The sequence below is a fragment of the Eublepharis macularius genome, chromosome 12, assembly GCF_028583425.1.
Source record: "Eublepharis macularius isolate TG4126 chromosome 12, MPM_Emac_v1.0, whole genome shotgun sequence".
Taxonomy (NCBI): Eukaryota; Metazoa; Chordata; class Lepidosauria; order Squamata; family Eublepharidae; genus Eublepharis; species Eublepharis macularius.
Window position 1 is genome coordinate 80,692,569 of NC_072801.1, and position 25,454 is coordinate 80,718,022.

General features: G+C 51.3%; 3 protein-coding genes across 3 annotated transcripts; all 3 read left to right on the forward strand.

Annotated features, from left to right (window-relative positions):
* The first annotated feature begins 6,283 nt into the window (after nucleotides 1–6,283).
* Nucleotides 6,284–11,306, forward strand: LOC129340031 (mucin-2-like). Its single transcript, XM_054994574.1, has 2 exons — nucleotides 6,284–7,496; nucleotides 11,279–11,306. The coding sequence occupies exons 1-2, from the start codon at nucleotides 6,319–6,321 to the stop codon at nucleotides 11,304–11,306; spliced, it is 1,206 nt and encodes a 401-aa protein (XP_054850549.1). The 5' UTR covers nucleotides 6,284–6,318.
* Nucleotides 11,307–11,476: 170 nt separating this feature from the next.
* On the forward strand, nucleotides 11,477–14,973 carry LOC129340032 (mucin-2-like; the record flags this gene model as incomplete). The annotated part of the gene is made up of 3 exons (XM_054994575.1): nucleotides 11,477–11,897; nucleotides 12,225–13,716; nucleotides 14,044–14,973. Coding segments are annotated over exons 1-3 (2,784 nt in total), but the record flags the coding sequence as incomplete, so codon positions are not given.
* Nucleotides 14,974–15,222: 249 nt separating this feature from the next.
* Nucleotides 15,223–25,364, forward strand: LOC129340033 (mucin-2-like). The gene is made up of 3 exons (XM_054994577.1): nucleotides 15,223–15,460; nucleotides 15,563–16,229; nucleotides 25,253–25,364. Exons 1-3 carry the CDS (start codon nucleotides 15,283–15,285, stop codon nucleotides 25,362–25,364), a joined length of 957 nt encoding a protein of 318 aa, XP_054850552.1. The 5' UTR covers nucleotides 15,223–15,282.
* The last annotated feature ends 90 nt before the right edge of the window (nucleotides 25,365–25,454 follow it).

Sequence of the window (25,454 nt, forward strand, 5' to 3'; positions counted from 1 at the left end):
ACTACTTCTGCACTCCCCACCACTTCCACGAGAACATCTACAGAACCCACCACTTCCACAACTACTTCAACAGTCCCCACCACTTTCACAACTACGTCTGCTGTCCCCACCACTTCCACGACTACTTCTCCAGTTCCCATCATCTCAACGACTACTTCTGCAGTCCCCACCACTTCCACGACTACTTCTGCAGTTACCATCATCTCTACGACTCCTTCTGAAGTCCCGTCCACTTCCACGACTACTTCTGCAGTCCCTACCACTTCAGCGACTACGTCTGCTGTTCCCACCACTTCCACAACTACTTCTGCACTCCCCACCACTTCCACGAGTACATCTACAGAACCCACCACTTCCACAACTACTTCAACAGTCCCCACCACTTTCACAACTACGTCTGCTGTCCCCACCACTTCCACGACTAAATCTGCAGTCCCTACCACATCCACGACTATGTCTGCTGTTCCCACCACTTCCACGACTACTTCTCCAGTTCCCATCATCTCAGCGACTACTTCTGCAGTCCCCACCACTTCCACGACTACTTCTGCAGTTCCCATCATCTCTACGACTCCTTCTGAAGTCCCGTCCACTTCCACAACTACTTCTGCAGTCCCTACCACTTCAGCGACTACGTCTGCTGTTCCCACCACTTCCACAACTACTTCTGCAGTCCCCACCACTTCCACGAGTACATCTACAGAACCCACCACTTCCACTACTTCAACAGTCCCCACCACATTCACAACTGCGTCTGCTATCCCCACCACTTCCACGACTAAATCTGCAGTCCCTACCACTTCCACGACTATGTCTGCTGTTCCCACCACTTCCACGAGTACTGCTCCAGTTCCCATCATCTCAACAACTACTTCTGCAGTCCCCAGCACTTCCACGACTACTTCTCCAGTTTCCATCATCTCCACGAGTACATCTACAGTCCCCACCACTTGCACAACTACCTCTACAGTCCCCACCACTTCCACAACTACTTCTGCAGTCCCTACCTCTTCCATGACTACGTCAGCTGTTTCCACCACTTCCACGACTACTTCTCCACTTCCCATCATCTCTATGAGTACATCTACAGTCCCCACCACTTCCACAACTACGTCTGCTGACTCCACCACCTCGACAACTAAATCTGCAGTCCCCAACACTTCAATGACTACTTCTCCAATTCCCATCATCTCCACAACTACGTCTGCTGTCCCCACCACTTCCACAACTACTTCTCCGGATCCCATCATCTCCATGAGTACATCTACAGTCCCCACCACTTCCACAACTACGTCTGCTGTCTCTACCACCTCGACGACTAAATCTGCAGTCCCCAACACTTCAATGACTACTTCTCCAATTCCCATCATCTCCACAACTACGTCTGCTGTCCCCACCACTTCCACAACTACTTCTCCGGTTCCCATCATCTCCATGAGTACATCTACAGTCCCTACCACTTCCACAACTACGTCTGCGGTCCCCAACACTTCCACGACTACTTCCCCCATTCTGATCATCTCGACAACTACTTCTGCAGTCCCTACAACTTCCACGACTACGTCTGCTGTTCCCACCACCTCCACGACTATTTATCCAGTTAGCATCATCTCAACGACTACTTCTGCAGTCCCTAGCACTTCCAAGACTACTTCTCCAATTCCCATCATCTCCACAACTACGTCTGCTGTCCCCACCATTTCCTCGACTACTTCTCCAGTTCCCATCATCTCCACAACTACGTCTGCTGTCCCCACCACTTCCACGACTACTTCTCTAGTTTCCATCATCTCAACGACTACTTCTGCAGTCCCCACCACTTCCACGACTACTTCTGCAGTTCCCATCATCTCTACGACTCCTTCTGAAGTCCCGTCCACTTACACGACTACTTCTGCAGTCCCTACCACTTCAGAGACTACGTCTGCTATTCCCACCACTTCCACAACTACTTCTGCAGTCCCCACCACTTCCACGAGTACATCTACAGAACCCACCACTTCCACAACTACTTCAACAGTCCCCACCACTTTCACAACTACGTCTGCTGTCCCCACCACTTCCACGACTAAATCTGCAGTCCCTACCACTTCCACGACTATAACTGCTGTTCCCACCACTTCCACGAGTACTGCTCCAGTTCCCATCATCTCAACAACTACTTCTGCAGTCCCCAGCACTTCCACGACTACTTCTCCAGTTTCCATCATCTCCACAACTATGTTTGCTGTCCCCACCATTTCCTCGACTACTTCTCCAGTTCCCATCATCTCCACAAGTACGTCTGCTGTCCCCACCACTTCCACGACTACTTCTCCAGTTCCCATCATCTCCACAACTACGTCAGCTGTCCCCACCACATCGACAACTACGTCTGCGGTCCCCAACACTTCCACGAGTACATCTACAGAACCCACCACTTCCACAACTACTTCAACAGTCCCCACCACTTTCATAACTACGTCTGCTGTCCCCACCACTTCCACGACTAAATCTGCAGTCCCTACCACTTCCACGATTACGTCTGCTGTTCCCACCACTTCCACGACTACTTCTCCAGTTCCCATCATCTCAGCGACTACTTCTGCAGTCCCCACCACTTCCACGACTACTTCTCCAGTTCCCATCATCTCCACAATTACGTCTGCTGTCCGCAGCACATCGACAACTACGTCTGCGGTCCCCAACACTTCCACGAGTACATCTACAGAACCCACCACTTCCACAACTACTTCAACAGTCCCCACCAATTTCATAACTACGTCTGCTGTCCCCACCACTTCCACGACTAAATCTGCAGTCCCTACCACTTCCACGACTACGTCTGCTGTTCCCACCACTTCCACAACTACTTCTCCAGTTCCCATCATCTCAGCGACTACTTCTGCAGTCCCCACCACTTCCATGACTACTTCTGCAGTTCCCATCATCTCTACGACTCCTTCTGAAGTCCCGTCGACTTCCACAACTACTTCTGCAGTCCCTACCACTTCAGCGACTACGTCTGCTGTTCCCACCACTTCCACAACTACTTCTGCAGTCCCCACCACTTCCACGACTACTTCCCCCGTTCTGATCATCTCGACAACTACTTCTGCAGTCCCTACAACTTCCACGGCTACGTCTGCTGTTCCCACCACCTCCACGACTATTGCTCCAGTTACCATAATCTCAACGACTACTTCTGCAGTCCCTAGCACTTCCAAGACTACTTCTCCAATTCCCATCATCTCCACAACTACGTCTGCTGTCCCCACCACTTCCCCGACTACTTCTCTAGTTCCCATCATCTCCACAACTATGTCTGCTGTCCCCACCACATCGACAACTACGTCTGCGGTCCCCAACACTTCCACGAGTACATCTACAGAACCCACCACTTCCACAACTACTTCAACAGTCCCCACCACTTTCACAACTACGTCTGCTGTCCCCACCACTTCCACGACTAAATCTGCAGTCCCTACCACTTCCACGACTACGTCTGCTGTTCCCACCACTTCCACGACTACTTCTCCAGTTCCCATCATCTCAGCGACTACTTCTGCAGTCCCCACCACTTCCACGACTACTTCTGCAGTTCCCATCATCTCTACGACTCCTTCTGAAGTCCCGTCCACTTCCACAACTACTTCTGCAGTCCCTACCACTTCAGCGACTACGTCTGCTGTTCCCACCACTTCCACAACTACTTCTGCAGTCCCCACCACTTCCACGAGTACATCGACAGAACCCACCACTTCCACAACTACTTCAACAGTCCCCACCACTTTCACAACTACGTCTGCTGTCCCCACCACTTCCACGACTAAATCTGCAGTCCCTACCACTTCCACGACTATGTCTGCTGTTCCCACCACTTCCACGAGTACTGCTCCAGTTCCCATCATCTCAACAACTACTTCTGCAGTCCCCAGCACTTCCACGACTACTTCTCCAGTTTCCATCATCTCCACGAGTACATCTACAGTCCCCACCACTTGCACAACTACCTCTACAGTCCCCACCACTTCCACAACTACGTCTGCAGTCCCCACCACTTCCTCGACTACTTCCCCCATTTCGACCATCTCGACAACTACTTCTGCAGTCCCTACCTCTTCCATGACTAAGTCAGCTGTTTCCACCACTTCCACGACTACTTCTCCAGTTCCCATCATCTCCATGAGTACATCTACAGTCCCCACCACTTCCTCAACTACGTCTGCTGACTCCACCACCTCGACGACTAAATCTGCAGTCCCCAACACTTCAATGACTACTTCTCCAATTCCCATCATCTCCACAACTACGTCTGCTGTCCCCACCACTTCCCCGACTACTTCTCCAGTTCCCATCATCTCCACAACTACGTCTGCTGTCGCCACCACATCGACAACTACGTCTGCGGTCCCCAACACTTCCACGAGTACATCTACAGAACCCACCACTTCCACAACTACTTCAACAGTCCCCTCCACTTTCACAACTACGTCTGCTGTCCCCACCACTTCCACGACTAAATCTGCAGTCCCTACCAGTTCCACGACTACGTCTGCTGTTCCCACCACTTCCACGAATACTTCTCCAGTTCCCATCATCTCAGCGACTACTTCTGCAGTCCCCACCACTTCCACGACTACTTCTGCAGTTCCCATCATCTCTACGACTCCTTCTGAAGTCCCGTCCACTTCCACAACTACTTCTGCAGTCCCTACCACTTCAGCGACTACGTCTGCTGTTCCCACCACTTCCACAACTACTTCTGCAGTCCCCACCACTTCCACGAGTACATCTACAGAAACCACCACTTCCACTACTTCAACAGTCCCCACCACTTTCACAACTACGTCTGCTGTCCCCACCACTTCCACGACTAAATCTGCAGTCCCTACCACTTCCACGACTATGTCTGCTGTTCCCACCACTTCCACGAGTACTGCTCCAGTTCCCATCATCTCAACAACTACTTCTGCAGTCCCCAGCACTTCCACGACTACTTCTCCAGTTTCCATCATCTCCACGAGTACATCTACAGTCCCCACCACTTGCACAACTACCTCTACAGTCCCCACCACTTCCACAACTACGTCTGCAGTCCCCACCACTTCCTCGACTACTTCCCCCTTTTCGACCATCTCGACAACTACTTCTGCAGTCCCTACCTCTTCCATGACTACTTCAGCTGTTTCCACCACTTCCACGACTACTTCTCCAGTTCCCATCATCTCCATGAGTACATCTACAGTCCCCACCACTTCCACAACTACATCTGCTGACTCCACCACCTCGACGACTAAATCTGCAGTCCCCAACACTTCAATGACTACATCTCCAATTCCCATCATCTCCACAACTACGTCTGCTGTCCCCACCACTTCCACAACTACTTCTCCGGTTCCCATCATCTCCATGAGTACATCTACATTCCCCACCACTTCCACAACTACGTCTGCTTTCTCCACCACCTCGACGACGAAATCTGCAGTCCCCAACACTTCAATGACTACTTCTCCAATTCCCATCATCTCCACTACTACGTCTGCTGTCCCCACCACTTCCACAACTACTTCTCCGGTTCCCATCATCTCCATAAGTACATCTACAATCCCCACCACTTCCACAACTACGTCTGCGGTCCCCAACACTTCCACGACTACTTCCCCCATTTTGATCATCTCGACAACTACTTCTGCAGTCCCTACAACTTCCACGACTACGTCTGCTGTTCCCACCACTTCCACGACTACTTCTCCAGTTCCCATCATCTCAGCGACTACTTCTGCAGTCCCCACCACTTCCACGACTACTTCTGCAGTTCCCATCATCTCTACGACTCCTTCTGAAGTCCCGTCCACTTCCACAACTACTTCTGCAGTCCCTACCACTTCAGCGACTACGTCTGCTGTTCCCACCACTTCCACAACTACTTCTGCAGTCCCCACCACTTCCACGAGTACATCTACAGAACCCACCACTTCCACTACTTCAACAGTCCCCACCACTTTCACAACTACGTCTGCTGTCCCCACCACTTCCACGACTAAATCTGCAGTCCCTACCACTTACACGACTATGTCTGCTGTTCCCACCACTTCCACGAGTACTGCTCCAGTTCCCATCATCTCAACAACTACTTCTGCAGTCCCCAGCACTTCCACGACTACTTCTCCAGTTTCCACCATCTCCACGAGTACATCTACAGTCCCCACCACTTGCACAACTACCTCTACATTCCCCACCACTTCCACAACTACGTCTGCAGTCCCCACCACTTCCTCGACTACTTCCCCCATTTCGACCATCTCGACAACTACTTCTGCAGTCCCTACCTCTTCCATGACTACGTCAGCTGTTTCCACCACTTCCACGACTACTTCTCCAGTTCCCATCATCTCCATGAGTACAACTACAGTCCCCACCACTTCCACAACTACGTCTGCTGACTCCACCACCTCGACGACTAAATCTGCAGTCCCCAACACTTCAATGACTACTTCTCCAATTCCCATCATCTCCACAACTACGTCTGCTGTCCCTACCACTTCCACAACTACTTCTCCGGTTCCCATCATCTCCATGAGTACATCTACAGTCCCCACCACTTCCACAACTACGTCTGCTGTCTCCACCACCTCGACGACTAAATCTGCAGTCCCCAACACTTCAATGACTACTTCTCCAATTCCCATCATCTCCACAACTACGTCTGCTGTCCCCACCACTTCCACAACTACTTCTCCGGTTCCCATCATCTCCATGAGTACATCTACAATCCCCACCACTTCCACAACTACGTCTGCGGTCCCCAACACTTCCACGACTACTTCCCCCATTCTGATCATCTCGACAACTACTTCTGCAGTCCCTACAACTTCCACGACTACGTCTGCTGTTCCCACCACCTCCACGACTATTGCTCCAGTTAGCATCATCTCAACGACTACTTCTGCAGTCCCTAGCACTTCCAAGACTACTTCTACAATTCCCATCATCTCCACAACTACGTCTGCTGTCCCGACCATTTCCTCGACTACTTCTCCAATTCCCATCATCTCCACAACTACGTCTGCTGTCCCCACCACTTCCCCGACTACTTCTCCAGTTCCGATCATCTCCACAACTACGTCTGCTGTCCCCACCACATCGACAACTACGTCTGCGGTCCCCAACACTTCCACGAGTACATCTACAGAACCCACCACTTCCACAACTACTTCAACAGTCCCCACCAGTTTCACAACTACGTCTGCTGTCCCCACCACTTCCACGACTAAATCTGCAGTCCCTACCACTTCCACGACTATGTCTGCTGTTCCCACCACTTCCACGACTACTTCTCCAGTTCCCATCATCTCAGCGACTACTTCTGCAGTCCCCACCACTTCCACGACTACTTCTGCAGTTCCCATCATCTCTACGACTCCTTCTGAAGTCCCGTCCACTTCCACAACTACTTCTGCAGTCCCTACCACTTCAGCGACTACGTCTGCTGTTCCCACCACTTCCACAACTACTTCTGCAGTCCCCACCACTTCCACGAGTACATCTACAGAACCCACCACTTCCACAACTACTTCAACAGTCCCCACCAGTTTCACAACTACGTCTGCTGTCCCCACCACTTCCACGACTAAATCTGCAGTCCCTACCACATCCACGACTATGTCTGCTGTTCCCACCACTTCCACGAGTACTGCTCCAGTTCCCATCATCTCAACAACTACTTCTGCAGTCCCCAGCACTTCCACGACTACTTCTCCAGTTTCCATAATCTCCACAACTACGTCTGCAGTCCCTACCACTTCAACGACTACGTCTGCTGTTCCCACCACTTCCACAACTAGTTCTCCCGTTCCCATCATCTCCACGAGTACATCTACAGTCCCCACCACTTGCACAACTACCTCTACAGTCCCCACCACTTCCACAACTACGTCTGCAGTCCCCACCACTTCTTCGACTACTTCCCCCATTTCGACCATCTCGACTACTACTTCTGCAGTCCCTACCTTTTCCCTGACTACGTCAGCTGTTTCCACCACTTCCACGACTACTTCTCCACTTCCCATCATCTCCATGAGTACATCTACATTCCCCACCACTTCCACAACTACGTCTGCTGTCTCCACCACCTCGACGACTAAATCTGCAGTCCCCAACACTTCAATGACTACTTCTCCAATTCCCATCATCTCCACAATTACGTCTGCGGTCCCCAACACTTCCACGACTACTTCCCCCGTTCTGATCATCTCGACAACTACTTCTGCAGTCCCTACAACTTCCACGACTACGTCTGCTGTTCCCACCACCTCCACGACTATTGCTCCAGTTAGCATCATCTCAACGACTACTTCTGCAATCCCTAGCACTTCCAAGACTACTTCTCCAATTCCCATCATCTCCTCAACTACGTCTGCTGTCCCCACCACTTCCCCGACTACTTCTCCAGTTCCCATCATCTCCACAACTACGTCTGCTGCCCCCACCACATCAACAACTACGTCTGCGGTCCCCAACGCTTCCACGAGTACATCTACAGAACCCACCACTTCCACTACTTCAACAGTCCCCACCACTTTCACAACTATGTCTGCTGTCCCCACCACTTCCACGACTAAATCTGCAGTCCCTACCACTTCCACGACTATGTCTGCTGTTCCCACCAGTTCCACGAGTACTGCTCCAGTTCCCATCATCTCAACAACTACTTCTGCAGTCCCCAGCACTTCCACGACTACTTCTCCAGTTTCCACCATCTCCACGAGTACATCTACAGTCCCCACCACTTGCACAACTACCTCTACATTCCCCACCACTTCCACAACTACGTCTGCAGTCCCCACCACTTCCTCGACTACTTCCCCCATTTCGACCATCTCGACAACTACTTCTGCAGTCCCTACCTCTTCCATGACTACGTCAGCTGTTTCCACCACTTCCACGACTACTTCTCCAGTTCCCATCATCTCCATGAGTACAACTACAGTCCCCACCACTTCCACAACTACGTCTGCTGACTCCACCACCTCGACGACTAAATCTGCAGTCCCCAACACTTCAATGACTACTTCTCCAATTCCCATCATCTCCACAACTACGTCTGCTGTCCCTACCACTTCCACAACTACTTCTCCGGTTCCCATCATCTCCATGAGTACATCTACAGTCCCCACCACTTCCACAACTACGTCTGCTGTCTCCACCACCTCGACGACTAAATCTGCAGTCCCCAACACTTCAATGACTACTTCTCCAATTCCCATCATCTCCACAACTACGTCTGCTGTCCCCACCACTTCCACAACTACTTCTCCGGTTCCCATCATCTCCATGAGTACATCTACAATCCCCACCACTTCCACAACTACGTCTGCGGTCCCCAACACTTCCACGACTACTCCCCCCATTCTGATCATCTCGACAACTACTTCTGCAGTCCCTACAACTTCCACGACTACGTCTGCTGTTCCCACCACCTCCACGACTATTGCTCCAGTTAGCATCATCTCAACGACTACTTCTGCAGTCCCTAGCACTTCCAAGACTACTTCTACAATTCCCATCATCTCCACAACTACGTCTGCTGTCCCGACCATTTCCTCGACTACTTCTCCAGTTCCCATCATCTCCAAAACTACGTCTGCTGTCCCCACCACTTCCACGACTACTTCTCCAGTTCCCATCATCTCAGCGACTACTTCTGCAGTCCCCACCACTTCCACGACTACTTCTGCAGTTCCCATCATCTCTACGACTCCTTCTGAAGTCCCGTCCACTTCCACAACTACTTCTGCAGTCCCTACCACTTCAGCGACTACGTCTGCTGTTCCCACCACTTCCACAACTACTTCTGCAGTCCCCACCACTTCCACGAGTACATCTACAGAACCCACCACTTCCACTACTTCAACAGTCCCCACCACTTTCACAACTACGTCTGCTGTCCCCACCACTTCCACGACTAAATCTGCAGTGCCTACCACTTCCACGACTATGTCTGCTGTTCCCACCACTTCCACGAGTACTGCTCCAGTTCCCATCATCTCAACAACTACTTCTGCAGTCCCCAGCACTTCCACGACTACTTCTCCAGTTTCCATCATCTCAACGACTACTTCTGCAGTCCCCACCACTTCCACAACTACTTCTGCAGTCCCCACCACTTCCACGAGTACATCTACAGAACCCACCACTTCCACAACTACTTCAACAGTCCCCACCACTTTCACAACTACGTCTGCTGTCCCCACCACTTCCACGACTAAATCTGCAGTCCCTACCACATCCACGACTATGTCGGCTGTTCCCACCACTTCCACGAGTACTGCTCCAGTTCCCATCATCTCAACAACTACTTCTGCAGTCCCCAGCACGTCCACGACTACTTCTCCAGTTTCCATCATCTCCACAACTACGTCTGCAGTCCCTACGACTTCAACGACTACGTCTGCTGTTCCCACCACTTCCACGACTAGTTCTCCAGTTCCCATCATCTCCACGAGTACATCTACAGTCCCCACCACTTGCACAACTACCTCTACAGTCCCCACCACTTCCACAACTACGTCTGCAGTCCCCACCACTTCTTCGACTACTTCCCCCATTTCGACCATCTCGACAACTACTTCTGCAGTCCCTACCTTTTCCCTGACTACGTCAGCTGTTTCCACCACTTCCACAACTACTTCTCCAGTTCCCATCATCTCCATGAGTACATCTACAGTCCCCACCACTTCCACAACTACGTCTGCTGACTCCACCACCTCGACGACTAAATCTGCAGTCCCCAACACTTCAATGACTACTTCTCCAATTCCCATCATCTCCACAACTACGTCTGCTGTCCCCACCACTTCCACAACTACTTCTCCGGTTCCCATCATCTCCATGAGTACATCTACAGTCCCCACCATTTCCACAACTACGTCTGCTGTCTCCACCACCTCGACGACTAAATCTGCAGTCCCCAACACTTCAATGACTACTTCTCCAATTCCCATCATCTCCACAACTACGTCTGCTGTCCCCACCACTTCCACAACTACTTCTCCGGTTCCCATCATCTCCATGAGTACATCTACAATCCCCACCACTTCCACAACTACGTCTGCGGTCCCCAACACTTCCACGACTACTTCCCCCATTTTGATCATCTCGACAACTACTTCTGCAGTCCCTACAACTTCCACGACTACGTCTGCTGTTCCCACAACTTCCACGACTACTTCTCCAGTTCCCATCATCTCAGCGACTACTTCTGCAGTCCCCACCACTTCCACGACTACTTCTGCAGTTCCCATCATCTCTACGACTCCTTCTGACGTCCCGTCCACTTCCACAACTACTTCTGCAGTCCCTACCACTTCAGCGACTACGTCTGCTGTTCCCACCACTTCCACAACTACTTCTGCAGTCCGCACCACTTCCACGAGTACATCTACAGAACCCACCACTTCCACTACTTCAACAGTCCCCACCACTTTCACAACTACGTCTGCTGTCCCCACCACTTCCACGACTAAATCTGCAGTCCCTACCACTTCCACGACTATGTCTGCTGTTCCCACCACTTCCACGAGTACTGCTCCAGTTCCCATCATCTCAACAACTACTTCTGCAGTCCCCAGCACTTCCACGACTACTTCTCCAGTTTCCACCATCTCCACGAGTACATCTACAGTCCCCACCACTTGCACAACTACCTCTACAGTCCCCACCACTTCCACAACTACGTCTGCAGTCCCCACCACTTCCTCGACTACTTCCCCCATTTCGACCATCTCGACAACTACTTCTGCAGTCCCTACCTCTTCCATGACTACGTCAGCTGTTTCCACCACTTCCACGACTACTTCTCCAGTTCCCATCATCTCCATGAGTACAACTACAGTCCCCACCACTTCCACAACTACGTCTGCTGACTCCACCACCTCGACGATTAAATCTGCAGTCCCCAACACTTCAATGACTACTTCTCCAATTCCCATCATCTCCACAACTACGTCTGCTGTCCCCACCACTTCCACAACTAGTTCTCCGGTTCCCATCATCTCCATGAGTACATCTACAGTCCCCACCACTTCCACAACTACGTCTGCTGTCTCCACCACCTCGACGACTAAATCTGCAGTCCCCAACACTTCAATGATTACTTCTCCAATTCCCATCATCTCCACAACTACGTCTGCTGTCCCCACCACTTCCACAACTACTTCTCCGGTTCCCATCATCTCCATGAGTACATCTACAATCCCCACCACTTCCACAACTACGTCTGCGGTCCCCAACACTTCCACGACTACTTCTCCGGTTCCCATCATCTCCATGAGTACATCTACAATCCCCACCACTTCCACAACTACGTCTGCGGTCCCCAACACTTCCACGACTACTTCCCCCATTTTGATCATCTCGACAACTACTTCTGCAGTCCCTACAACTTCCACGACTACGTCTGCTGTTCCCACAACTTCCACGACTACTTCTCCAGTTCCCATCATCTCAGCGACTACTTCTGCAGTCCCCACCACTTCCACGACTACTTCTGCAGTTCCCATCATCTCTACGACTCCTTCTGACGTCCCGTCCACTTCCACAACTACTTCTGCAGTCCCTACCACTTCAGCGACTACGTCTGCTGTTCCCACCACTTCCACAACTACTTCTGCAGTCCGCACCACTTCCACGAGTACATCTACAGAACCCACCACTTCCACTACTTCAACAGTCCCCACCACTTTCACAACTACGTCTGCTGTCCCCACCACTTCCACGACTAAATCTGCAGTCCCTACCACTTCCACGACTATGTCTGCTGTTCCCACCACTTCCACGAGTACTGCTCCAGTTCCCATCATCTCAACAACTACTTCTGCAGTCCCCAGCACTTCCACGACTACTTCTCCAGTTTCCACCATCTCCACGAGTACATCTACAGTCCCCACCACTTGCACAACTACCTCTACAGTCCCCACCACTTCCACAACTACGTCTGCAGTCCCCACCACTTCCTCGACTACTTCCCCCATTTCGACCATCTCGACAACTACTTCTGCAGTCCCTACCTCTTCCATGACTACGTCAGCTGTTTCCACCACTTCCACGACTACTTCTCCAGTTCCCATCATCTCCATGAGTACAACTACAGTCCCCACCACTTCCACAACTACGTCTGCTGACTCCACCACCTCGACGATTAAATCTGCAGTCCCCAACACTTCAATGACTACTTCTCCAATTCCCATCATCTCCACAACTACGTCTGCTGTCCCCACCACTTCCACAACTAGTTCTCCGGTTCCCATCATCTCCATGAGTACATCTACAGTCCCCACCACTTCCACAACTACGTCTGCTGTCTCCACCACCTCGACGACTAAATCTGCAGTCCCCAACACTTCAGTGACTACTTCTCCAATTCCCATCATCTCCACAACTACGTCTGCTGTCCCCACCACTTCCACAACTACTTCTCCGGTTCCCATCATCTCCATGAGTACATCTACAATCCCCACCACTTCCACAACTACGTCTGCGGTCCCCAACACTTCCACGACTACTTCCCCCATTCTGATCATCTCGACAACTACTTCTGCAGTCCCTACAACTTCCACGACTACGTCTGCTGTTCCCACCACCTCCACGACTATTGCTCCAGTTAGCATCATCTCAACGACTACTTCTGCAGTCCCTAGCACTTCCAAGACTACTTCTACAATTCCCATCATCTCCACAACTACATCTGCTGTCCCCACCATTTCCTCGACTACTTCTCCAGTTCCCATCATCTCCAAAACTACGTCTGCTGTCCCCACCACTTCCACGACTACTTCTCCAGTTCCTATCATTTCAACGACTATTTCTGCAGTCCCCACCACTTCCACGACTACTTCTGCAGTTCCCATCATCTCTACGACTCCTTCTGAAATCCCGTCCACCTCCATGACTACTTCTGCAGTCCCTACCACTTCAGCGACTACGTCTGCTGTTCCCACCACTTCCACAACTACGTCTGCAGTCCCCACCACTTCCACGAGTACATCTACAGAACCCACCACTTCCATAACTACTTCAACAGTCCACACCACTTTCACAACTACGTCTGCAGTCCCCACCACTTCCACGACTAAATCTGCAGTCCCTACCACTTCCACGACTCTGTCTGCTGTTCCCACCACTTCCACGAGTACTGCTCCAGTTCCCATCATCTCAACAACTACTTCTGCAGTCCCCAGCACTTCCACGACTACTTCTCCAGTTTCCATCATCTCCACAACTACGTCTGCAGTCCCTACCACTTCCACGAGTATGTCTGCTGTTCCCACCACTTCCACGACTACTTCTCCAGTTCCCATCATCTCCATGAGTACATCTACAGTCCCCACCACTTCCACAACTACGTCTGCTGACTCCACCACCTCGACGACTAAATCTGCAGTCCCCAACACTTCAATGACTACTTCTCCAATTCCCATCATCTCCACAACTACGTCTGCTGTCCCCACCACTTCCACAACTACTTCTCCGGTTCCCATCATCTCCATGAGTACATCTACAGTCCCCACCACTTCCACAACTACGTCTGCTGTCTCCACCACCTCGACGACTAAATCTGCAGTCCCCAACACTTCAATGACTACTTCTCCAATTCCCATCATCTCCACAACTACGTCTGCGGTCCCCAACACTTCCATGACTACTTCCCCCGTTCTGATCATCTCAACAACTACTTCTGCAGTCCCTACAACTTCCACGACTACGTCTGCTGTTCCCACCACCTCCACGACTATTGCTCCAGTTACCATCATCTCAACGACTACTTCTGCAGTCCCTAGCACTTCCAAGACTACTTCTCCAATTCCCATCATCTCCACAACTACGTCTGCTATCCCCACCACTTCCTCGACTACTTCTCCAGTTCCCATCATCTCCACAACTACGTCTGCTGTCCCCACCACATCGACAACTACGTCTGCGGTCCCCAACACTTCCACGAGTACATCTACAGAACCCACCACTTCCACAACTACTTCAACAGTCCCCACCACTTTCACAACTACGTCTGCTGTCCCCACCAATTCCACGACTAAATCTGCAGTCCCTACCACTTCCACGACTACGTCTCCTGTTTCCACCACTTCCACGACTACTTCTGCAGTCCCCACCACTTCCACGAGTACATCTACAGAACCCACCACTTCCACAACTACTTCAACAGTCCCCACCACTTTCACAACTACGTCTGCTGTCCCCACCACTTCCACGACTAAATCTGCAGTGCCTACCACTTCCACGACTATGTCTGCTGTTCCCACCACTTCCACTAGTACTGCTCCAGTTCCCAATATCTCAACAACTACTTCTGCAGTCCCCAGCACTTCCACGACTACTTCTCCAGTTTCCATCATCTCCACAACTACGTCTGCAGTCGCTACCACTTCAACGACTACGTCTGCTGTTCCCACCACTTCCACAAGTACTTCTCCAGTTCCCATCATCTCCACGAGTACATCTACAGTCCCCACCACTTGCACAACTACCTCTACAGTCCCCACCACTTCCACAACTACGTCTGCAGACCCCACCACTTCCTCGACTACTTCCCCCGTTTCGACCATCTCGACAACTACTTCTGCAGTCCCTACCTCTTCCACGACTACATCAGCTGTTTCCACCACTTCCACGACTACTTCGCCAGTTCCCATCATCTCCATGAGTACACCTACAGTCCCCACTACTTCCACAACTACGTCTGCTGTCTCCACCACCTCGACGACTAAATCTGCAGTCCCCAACACTTCAATGACTACTTCTCCAATTCCCATCATCTCCACAACTACGTCTGCTGTCCCCACCACTTCCACAACTACTTCTCCGGTTCCCATCATCTCCATGAGTACATCTACAATCCCCACCACTTCCACAACTACGTCTGCGGTCCCCAACACTTCCACGACTACTTCCCCCATTCTGATCATCTCGACAACTACTTCTGCAGTCCCTACAACTTCCACGACTACGTCTGCTGTTCCCACCACCTCCACGACTATTGCTCCAGTTAGCATCATCTCAACGACTACTTCTGCAGTCCCTAGCACTTCCAAGACTACTTCTACAATTCCCATCATCTCCACAACTACGTCTGCTGTCCCCACCATTTCCTCGACTACTTCTCCAGTTCCCATGATCTCCAAAACTACGTCTGCTGTCCCCACCACTTCTACGACTACTTCTCCAGTTCCCATCATCTCAACGACTACTTCTGCAGTCCCCACCACTTCCACGATTACTTCTGCAGTTCCCATCATCTCTACGACTCCTTCTGAAGTCCCGTCCACTTCCACGACTACTTCTGCAGTCCCTACCACTTCAGCGACTACGTCTGCTGTTCCCACCACTTCCACAACTACTTCTGCAGTCCCCACCACTTCCACAAGTACATCTACCGAACCCACCACTTCCACAACTACTTCAACAGTCCCCACCACTTTCACAACTACGTCTGCTGTCCCCACCACTTCCACGACTAAATCTGCAGTCCCTACCACTTGCACGACTATGTCTGCTGTTCCCACCACTTCCACGAGTACTGCTCCAGTTCCCATCATCTCAACGACTACTTCTGCAGTCCCTAGCACTTCCACGACTATGTCTGCTGTTCCCACCACTTTCACGAGTACTGCTCCCGTTCCCATCATCTCAACAACTACTTCTGCAGTCCCCAGCACTTCCACGACTACTTCTCCAGTTTCCATCATCTCCACAACTACGTCTGCAGTCCCTACCACTTCAACGACTACGTCTGCTCTTCCCACCACTTCCACAAGTACTTCTCCAGTTCCCATCATCTCCACGAGTACATCTACAGTCCCCACCACTTGCACAACTACCTCTACAGTCCCCACCACTTCCACAACTACGTCTGCAGTCCCCACCACTACCTCGACTACTTCCCCCGTTTCGACCATCTCAACAACTACTTCTGCATTCCCTACCTCTTCCATGACTACGTCTGCTGTTCCCACCACTTCCACAACTACTGCTCCAGTTCCCATCATCTCAACGACTACTTCTGCAGTCCCTAGCACTTCCACGACTATGTCTGCTGTTCCCACCACTTTCACGAGTACTGCTCCCGTTCCCATCATCTCAACAACTACTTCTGCAGTCCCCAGCACTTCCACGACTACTTCTCCAGTTTTCATCATCTCCACAACTAAGTCTGCAGTCCCTACCACTTCAACGACTACGTCTGCTGTTCGCACCACTTCCACGACTACTTCTCCAGTTCCCATCATCTCCACGAGTACATCTACAGTCCCCACCACTTGCACAACTACCTCTACAGTCCCCACCACTTACACAACTACGTATGCAGTCCCTACCTCTTCCACGACTACGTCAGCTGTTTCCACCACTTCCACGACTACTTCTGCAGTCCCCACCACTTCCACAAGCACATCTATAGTCCCCACCACTTCCACGACTGTCTCTACAGTCCCCAGCACTTCCATAACTACGTCTCCTTTCCCCACCACTTCCACGACTACATCTGCAGTCCCTACCACTTCCATGACTACTTCTCCAGTTCCCATCATCTCAACGACTACTTCTGCTGTCCCCACCACTTCCACGACTACTTCTCCAGTTCCCATCATCTCTAGGACTACTTCTGTAGTCCCCACCACTTCCACGACTACCTCTCTTATTCCGATCATCTCCACAACTACTTCTGTAGTCCCCACCACTTCCAGGACCATGTCTGCTGTTCCCAACCCTTCCCTGACTAATTCTGCAGTCCCCATCACTTCCACGACTACTTCAACAGTCCCCACCACTTTCACAACTACGTCTGTTGTCCCCACCACTTCCACGACTAAATCTGCAGTCCCCATCACTTCCATGACTACTTCTCCAGTTCCCATCATCTCCACAACTACGTCTGCTGTCCCCACCACTTCCACGACTACTTCTACTGTGCCCACTGCTTCCACGACTACTTCTCCAGTTCCCATCATCTCCACGAGTACATCTACAGTCCCCACCACTTGCACAACTACCTCTACAGTCCCCACCACTTTCACAACTACGTCTGCGGTCCCCAACACTTCCACGAGTACATCTACAGAACCCACCACTTCCACAACTACTTCAACAGTCCCCACCACTTTCACAACTACGTCTGCTGTCCCCACCAATTCCACGACTAAATCTGCAGTCCCTACCACTTCCACGACTACGTCTCCTGTTTCCACCACTTCCACGACTACTTCTGCAGTCCCCACCACTTCCACGAGTACATCTACAGAACCCACCACTTCCACAACTACTTCAACAGTCCCCACCACTTTCACAACTACGTCTGCTGTCCCCACCACTTCCACGACTAAATCTGCAGTGCCTACCACTTCCACGACTATGTCTGCTGTTCCCACCACTTCCACTAGTACTGCTCCAGTTCCCAATATCTCAACAACTACTTCTGCAGTCCCCAGCACTTCCACGACTACTTCTCCAGTTTCCATCATCTCCACAACTACGTCTGCAGTCGCTACCACTTCAACGACTACGTCTGCTGTTCCCACCACTTCCACAAGTACTTCTCCAGTTCCCATCATCTCCACGAGTACATCTACAGTCCCCACCACTTGCACAACTACCTCTACAGTCCCCACCACTTCCACAACTACGTCTGCAGACCCCACCACTTCCTCGACTACTTCCCCCGTTTCGACCATCTCGACAACTACTTCTGCAGTCCCTACCTCTTCCACGACTACATCAGCTGTTTCCACCACTTCCACGACTACTTCGCCAGTTCCCATCATCTCCATGAGTACACCTACAGTCCCCACTACTTCCACAACTACGTCTGCTGTCTCCACCACCTCGACGACTAAATCTGCAGTCCCCAACACTTCAATGACTACTTCTCCAATTCCCATCATCTCCACAACTACGTCTGCTGTCCCCACCACTTCCACAACTACTTCTCCGGTTCCCATCATCTCCATGAGTACATCTACAATCCCCACCACTTCCACAACTACGTCTGCGGTCCCCAACACTTCCACGACTACTTCCCCCATTCTGATCATCTCGACAACTACTTCTGCAGTCCCTACAACTTCCACGACTACGTCTGCTGTTCCCACCACCTCCACGACTATTGCTCCAGTTAGCATCATCTCAACGACTACTTCTGCAGTCCCTAGCACTTCCAAGACTACTTCTACAATTCCCATCATCTCCACAACTACGTCTGCTGTCCCCACCATTTCCTCGACTACTTCTCCAGTTCCCATGATCTCCAAAACTACGTCTGCTGTCCCCACCACTTCTACGACTACTTCTCCAGTTCCCATCATCTCAACGACTACTTCTGCAGTCCCCACCACTTCCACGATTACTTCTGCAGTTCCCATCATCTCTACGACTCCTTCTGAAGTCCCGTCCACTTCCACGACTACTTCTGCAGTCCCTACCACTTCAGCGACTACGTCTGCTGTTCCCACCACTTCCACAACTACTTCTGCAGTCCCCACCACTTCCACAAGTACATCTACCGAACCCACCACTTCCACAACTACTTCAACAGTCCACACCACTTTCACAACTACGTCTGCTGTCCCCACCACTTCCACGACTAAATCTGCAGTCCCTACCACTTGCACGACTATGTCTGCTGTTCCCACCACTTCCACGAGTACTGCTCCAGTTCCCATCATCTCAACGACTACTTCTGCAGTCCCTAGCACTTCCACGACTATGTCTGCTGTTCCCACCACTTTCACGAGTACTGCTCCCGTTCCCATCATCTCAACAACTACTTCTGCAGTCCCCAGCACTTCCACGACTACTTCTCCAGTTTCCATCATCTCCACAACTACGTCTGCAGTCCCTACCACTTCAACGACTACGTCTGCTCTTCCCACCACTTCCACAAGTACTTCTCCAGTTCCCATCATCTCCACGAGTACATCTACAGTCCCCACCACTTGCACAACTACCTCTACAGTCCCCACCACTTCCACAACTACGTCTGCAGTCCCCACCACTACCTCGACTACTTCCCCCGTTTCGACCATCTCAACAACTACTTCTGCATTCCCTACCTCTTCCATGACTACGTCTGCTGTTCCCACCACTTCCACAACTACTGCTCCAGTTCCCATCATCTCAACGACTACTTCTGCAGTCCCTAGCACTTCCACGACTATGTCTGCTGTTCCCACCACTTTCACGAGTACTGCTCCCGTTCCCATCATCTCAACAACTACTTCTGCAGTCCCCAGCACTTCCACGACTACTTCTCCAGTTTTCATCATCTCCACAACTAAGTCTGCAGTCCCTACCACTTCAACGACTACGTCTGCTGTTCGCACCACTTCCACGACTACTTCTCCAGTTCCCATCATCTCCACGAGTACATCTACAGTCCCCACCACTTGCACAACTACCTCTACAGTCCCCACCACTTACACAACTACGTATGCAGTCCCTACCTCTTCCACGACTACGTCAGCTGTTTCCACCACTTCCACGACTACTTCTGCAGTCCCCACCACTTCCGCAAGCACATCTATAGTCCCCACCACTTCCACGACTGTCTCTACAGTCCCCAGCACTTCCATAACTACGTCTCCTTTCCCCACCACTTCCACGACTACATCTGCAGTCCCTACCACTTCCATGACTACTTCTCCAGTTCCCATCATCTCAACGACTACTTCTGCTGTCCCCACCACTTCCACGACTACTTCTCCAGTTCCCATCATCTCTAGGACTACTTCTGTAGTCCCCACCACTTCCACGACTACCTCTCTTATTCCGATCATCTCCACAACTACTTCTGTAGTCCCCACCACTTCCAGGACCATGTCTGCTGTTCCCAACCCTTCCCTGACTAATTCTGCAGTCCCCATCACTTCCACGACTACTTCAACAGTCCCCACCACTTTCACAACTACGTCTGTTGTCCCCACCACTTCCACGACTAAATCTGCAGTCCCCATCACTTCCATGACTACTTCTCCAGTTCCCATCATCTCCACAACTACGTCTGCTGTCCCCACCACTTCCACGACTACTTCTACTGTGCCCACTGCTTCCACGACTACTTCTCCAGTTCCCATCATCTCCACGAGTACATCTACAGTCCCCACCACTTGCACAACTACCTCTACAGTCCCCACCACTTCCACAACTACGTCTGCAGTCCCCACCACTTTCTCGACTACTTCCCCCGTTTCGACCATCTCGACAACTACTTCTGCAGTCCCTACCTCTTCCATGACTACGTCAGCTGTTTCCACCACTTCCACGACTACTTCTCCAGTTCCCATCATCTCCATGAGTACATCTACAGTCCCCACCACTTCCACAACTACGTCTGCTGACTCCACCACCTCGACGACTAAATCTGCAGTCCCCAACACTTCAATGACTACTTCTCCAATTCCCATCATCTCCACAACTACGTCTGCTGTCCCCACCACTTCCACGACTAAATCTGCAGTCCCTACCACTTGCACGACTATGTCTGCTGTTCCCACCACTTCCACGAGTACTGCTCCAGTTCCCATCATCTCAACGACTACTTCTGCAGTCCCTAGCACTTCCACGACTATGTCTGCTGTTCCCACCACTTTCACGAGTACTGCTCCCGTTCCCATCATCTCAACAACTACTTCTGCAGTCCCCAGCACTTCCACGACTACTTCTCCAGTTTCCATCATCTCCACAACTACGTCTGCAGTCCCTACCACTTCAACGACTACGTCTGCTCTTCCCACCACTTCCACAAGTACTTCTCCAGTTCCCATCATCTCCACGAGTACATCTACAGTCCCCACCACTTGCACAACTACCTCTACAGTCCCCACCACTTCCACAACTACGTCTGCAGTCCCCACCACTACCTCGACTACTTCCCCCGTTTCGACCATCTCAACAACTACTTCTGCATTCCCTACCTCTTCCATGACTACGTCTGCTGTTCCCACCACTTCCACAACTACTGCTCCAGTTCCCATCATCTCAACGACTACTTCTGCAGTCCCTAGCACTTCCACGACTATGTCTGCTGTTCCCACCACTTTCACGAGTACTGCTCCCGTTCCCATCATCTCAACAACTACTTCTGCAGTCCCCAGCACTTCCACGACTACTTCTCCAGTTTTCATCATCTCCACAACTAAGTCTGCAGTCCCTACCACTTCAACGACTACGTCTGCTGTTCGCACCACTTCCACGACTACTTCTCCAGTTCCCATCATCTCCACGAGTACATCTACAGTCCCCACCACTTGCACAACTACCTCTACAGTCCCCACCACTTACACAACTACGTATGCAGTCCCTACCTCTTCCACGACTACGTCAGCTGTTTCCACCACTTCCACGACTACTTCTGCAGTCCCCACCACTTCCGCAAGCACATCTATAGTCCCCACCACTTCCACGACTGTCTCTACAGTCCCCAGCACTTCCATAACTACGTCTCCTTTCCCCACCACTTCCACGACTACATCTGCAGTCCCTACCACTTCCATGACTACTTCTCCAGTTCCCATCATCTCAACGACTACTTCTGCTGTCCCCACCACTTCCACGACTACTTCTCCAGTTCCCATCATCTCTAGGACTACTTCTGTAGTCCCCACCACTTCCACGACTACCTCTCTTATTCCGATCATCTCCACAACTACTTCTGTAGTCCCCACCACTTCCAGGACCATGTCTGCTGTTCCCAACCCTTCCCTGACTAATTCTGCAGTCCCCATCACTTCCACGACTACTTCAACAGTCCCCACCACTTTCACAACTACGTCTGTTGTCCCCACCACTTCCACGACTAAATCTGCAGTCCCCATCACTTCCATGACTACTTCTCCAGTTCCCATCATCTCCACAACTACGTCTGCTGTCCCCACCACTTCCACGACTACTTCTACTGTGCCCACTGCTTCCACGACTACTTCTCCAGTTCCCATCATCTCCACGAGTACATCTACAGTCCCCACCACTTGCACAACTACCTCTACAGTCCCCACCACTTCCACAACTACGTCTGCAGTCCCCACCACTTTCTCGACTACTTCCCCCGTTTCGACCATCTCGACAACTACTTCTGCAGTCCCTACCTCTTCCATGACTACGTCAGCTGTTTCCACCACTTCCACGACTACTTCTCCAGTTCCCATCATCTCCATGAGTACATCTACAGTCCCCACCACTTCCACAACTACGTCTGCTGACTCCACCACCTCGACGACTAAATCTGCAGTCCCCAACACTTCAATGACTACTTCTCCAATTCCCATCATCTCCACAACTACGTCTGATGTCCCCACCACTTCCACAACTACTTCTCCGGTTCCCATCATCTCCATGAGTACATCTACAGTCCCCACCACTTCCACAACTACGTCTGCTGTCTCCACCACCTCGACGACTAAATCTGCAGTCCCCAACACTTCAGTGACTACTTCTCCAATTCCCATCATCTCCACAACTACGTCTGCGGTCCCCAACACTTCCACGACTACTTCCCCCGTTCTGATCATCTCGACAACTACTTCTGCAGTCCCTACAACTTCCACGACTACGTCTGCTGTTCCCACCACCTCCACGACTATTGCTCCAGTTACCATCATCTCAACGACTGCTTCTGCAGTCCCTAGCACTTCCAAGACTACTTCTCCAATTCCCATCATCTCCACAACTACGTCTGCTGTCCCCACCACTTCCTCGACTACTTCTCCAGTTCCCATCATCTCCACAACTACGTCTGCTGTCCCCACCACATCCACAACTACGTCTGCGGTCCCCAACACTTCCACGAGTACATCTACAGAACCCACCACTTCCACAACTACTTCAACAGTCCCCACCATTTTCACAACTACGTCTGCTGTCCCCACCACTTCCACGACTAAATCTGCAGTCCCTACCACTTCTACGACTACGTCTGCTGTTCCCACCACTTCCACGACTACTTCTCCAGTTCCCATCATCTCAGCGACTACTTCTGCAGTCCCCACCACTTCCACGACTACTTCTGCAGTTCCCATCATCTCTACGACTCCTTCTGAAGTCCCGTCCACTTCCACAACTACTTCTGCAGTCCCTACCACTTCAGCGACTACGTCTGCTGTTCCCACCACTTCCACAACTACTTCTGCAGTCCCCACCACTTCCACGAGTACATCTACAGAACCCACCACTTCCACAACTACTTCAACAGTCCCCACCACTTTCACAACTACGTCTGCTGTCCCCACCACTTCCACGACTAAATCTGCAGTCCCTACCACTTCCACGACTATGTCTGCTGTTCCCACCACTTCCACGAGTACTGCTCCAGTTCCCATCATCTCAACAACTACTTCTGCAGTCCCCAGCACTTCCACGACTACTTCTCCAGTTTCCATCATCTCCACAACTACGTCTGCAGTCCCTACCTCTTCCACGACTACGTCAGCTGTTTCCACCACTTCCACGACTACTTCTCCAGTTCCCATCATCTCCATGAGTACATCTACAGTCCCCACCAGTTCCACAACTACGTCTGCTGTCTCCACCACCTCGACGACTAAATCTGCAGTCCCCAACACTTCAATGACTACTTCTCCAATTCCCATCATCTCCACAACTACGTCTGCTGTCCCCACCACTTCCACAACTACTTCTCCGGTTCCCATCATCTCCATGAGTACATCTACAATCCCCACCACTTCCACAACTACGTCTGCGGTCCCCAACACTTCCACGACTACTTCCCCCATTCTGATCATCTCGACAACTACTTCTGCAGTCCCTACAACTTCCACGACTACGTCTGCTGTTCCCACCACCTCCACGACTATTGCTCCAGTTAGCATCATCTCAACGACTACTTCTGCAGTCCCTAGCACTTCCAAGACTACTTCTACAATTCCCATCATCTCCACAACTACGTCTGCTGTCTCCACCACTTCCACGACTACTTCTCCAGTTCCAATCATCTCTACAACTACTTCTCCGGTCCCTACCACTTCCACGACTACGTCTGCTGTTTCCACCACTTCCACGACTACTTCTCCTATTCCGATCATCTCCACAACTACTTCTGCAGTCCCTGCCACTTCCCCGACTACGTCTACTGCTTCCACCTCTTCCACGACTACTTCCTCCGTTTCGACCATCTCGACAACTACTTCTGCAGTCCCTACCTCTTCCACGACTACGTCAGCTGTTTCCACCACTTCCACGACTACTTCTGCAGTCCCCACCACTTCCGCAAGCACATCTATAGTCCCCACCACTTCCACGACTGTCTCTACAGTCCCCAACACTTCCATAACTACGTCTCCTGTCCCCACCACTTCCACGACTAAATCTGCAGTCCCTACCACTTCCATGACTACTTCTCCAGTTCCCATCATCTCAACGACTACTTCTGCTGTCCCCACCACTTCCACGACTAC

What these genes read in the sequence shown, in the direction of transcription:
- LOC129340031 (XM_054994574.1), top strand. Translation starts at nt 6,319, where the DNA reads ATGACTACGTCAGCTGTTTCCACCACTTCCACGACTACTTCTCCAGTT. An exon ending in CCCACCACTTCCACAACTAC is followed by an intron (nt 7,497 to 11,278) that starts TTCTGCAGTCCC and finishes CTACTTCTGCAG; the next exon opens with TTCCCATCATCTCTACGACT.
- LOC129340033 (XM_054994577.1), top strand. Translation starts at nt 15,283, where the DNA reads ATGTCTGCTGTTCCCACCACTTCCACTAGTACTGCTCCAGTTCCCAAT. An exon ending in TGTTCCCACCACTTCCACAA is followed by an intron (nt 15,461 to 15,562) that starts GTACTTCTCCAG and finishes CTACGTCTGCAG; the next exon opens with ACCCCACCACTTCCTCGACT. An exon ending in ACTACTTCTCCAGTTCCCAT is followed by an intron (nt 16,230 to 25,252) that starts CATCTCAACGAC and finishes CTACTTCTGCAG; the next exon opens with TCCCCACCACTTCCGCAAGC.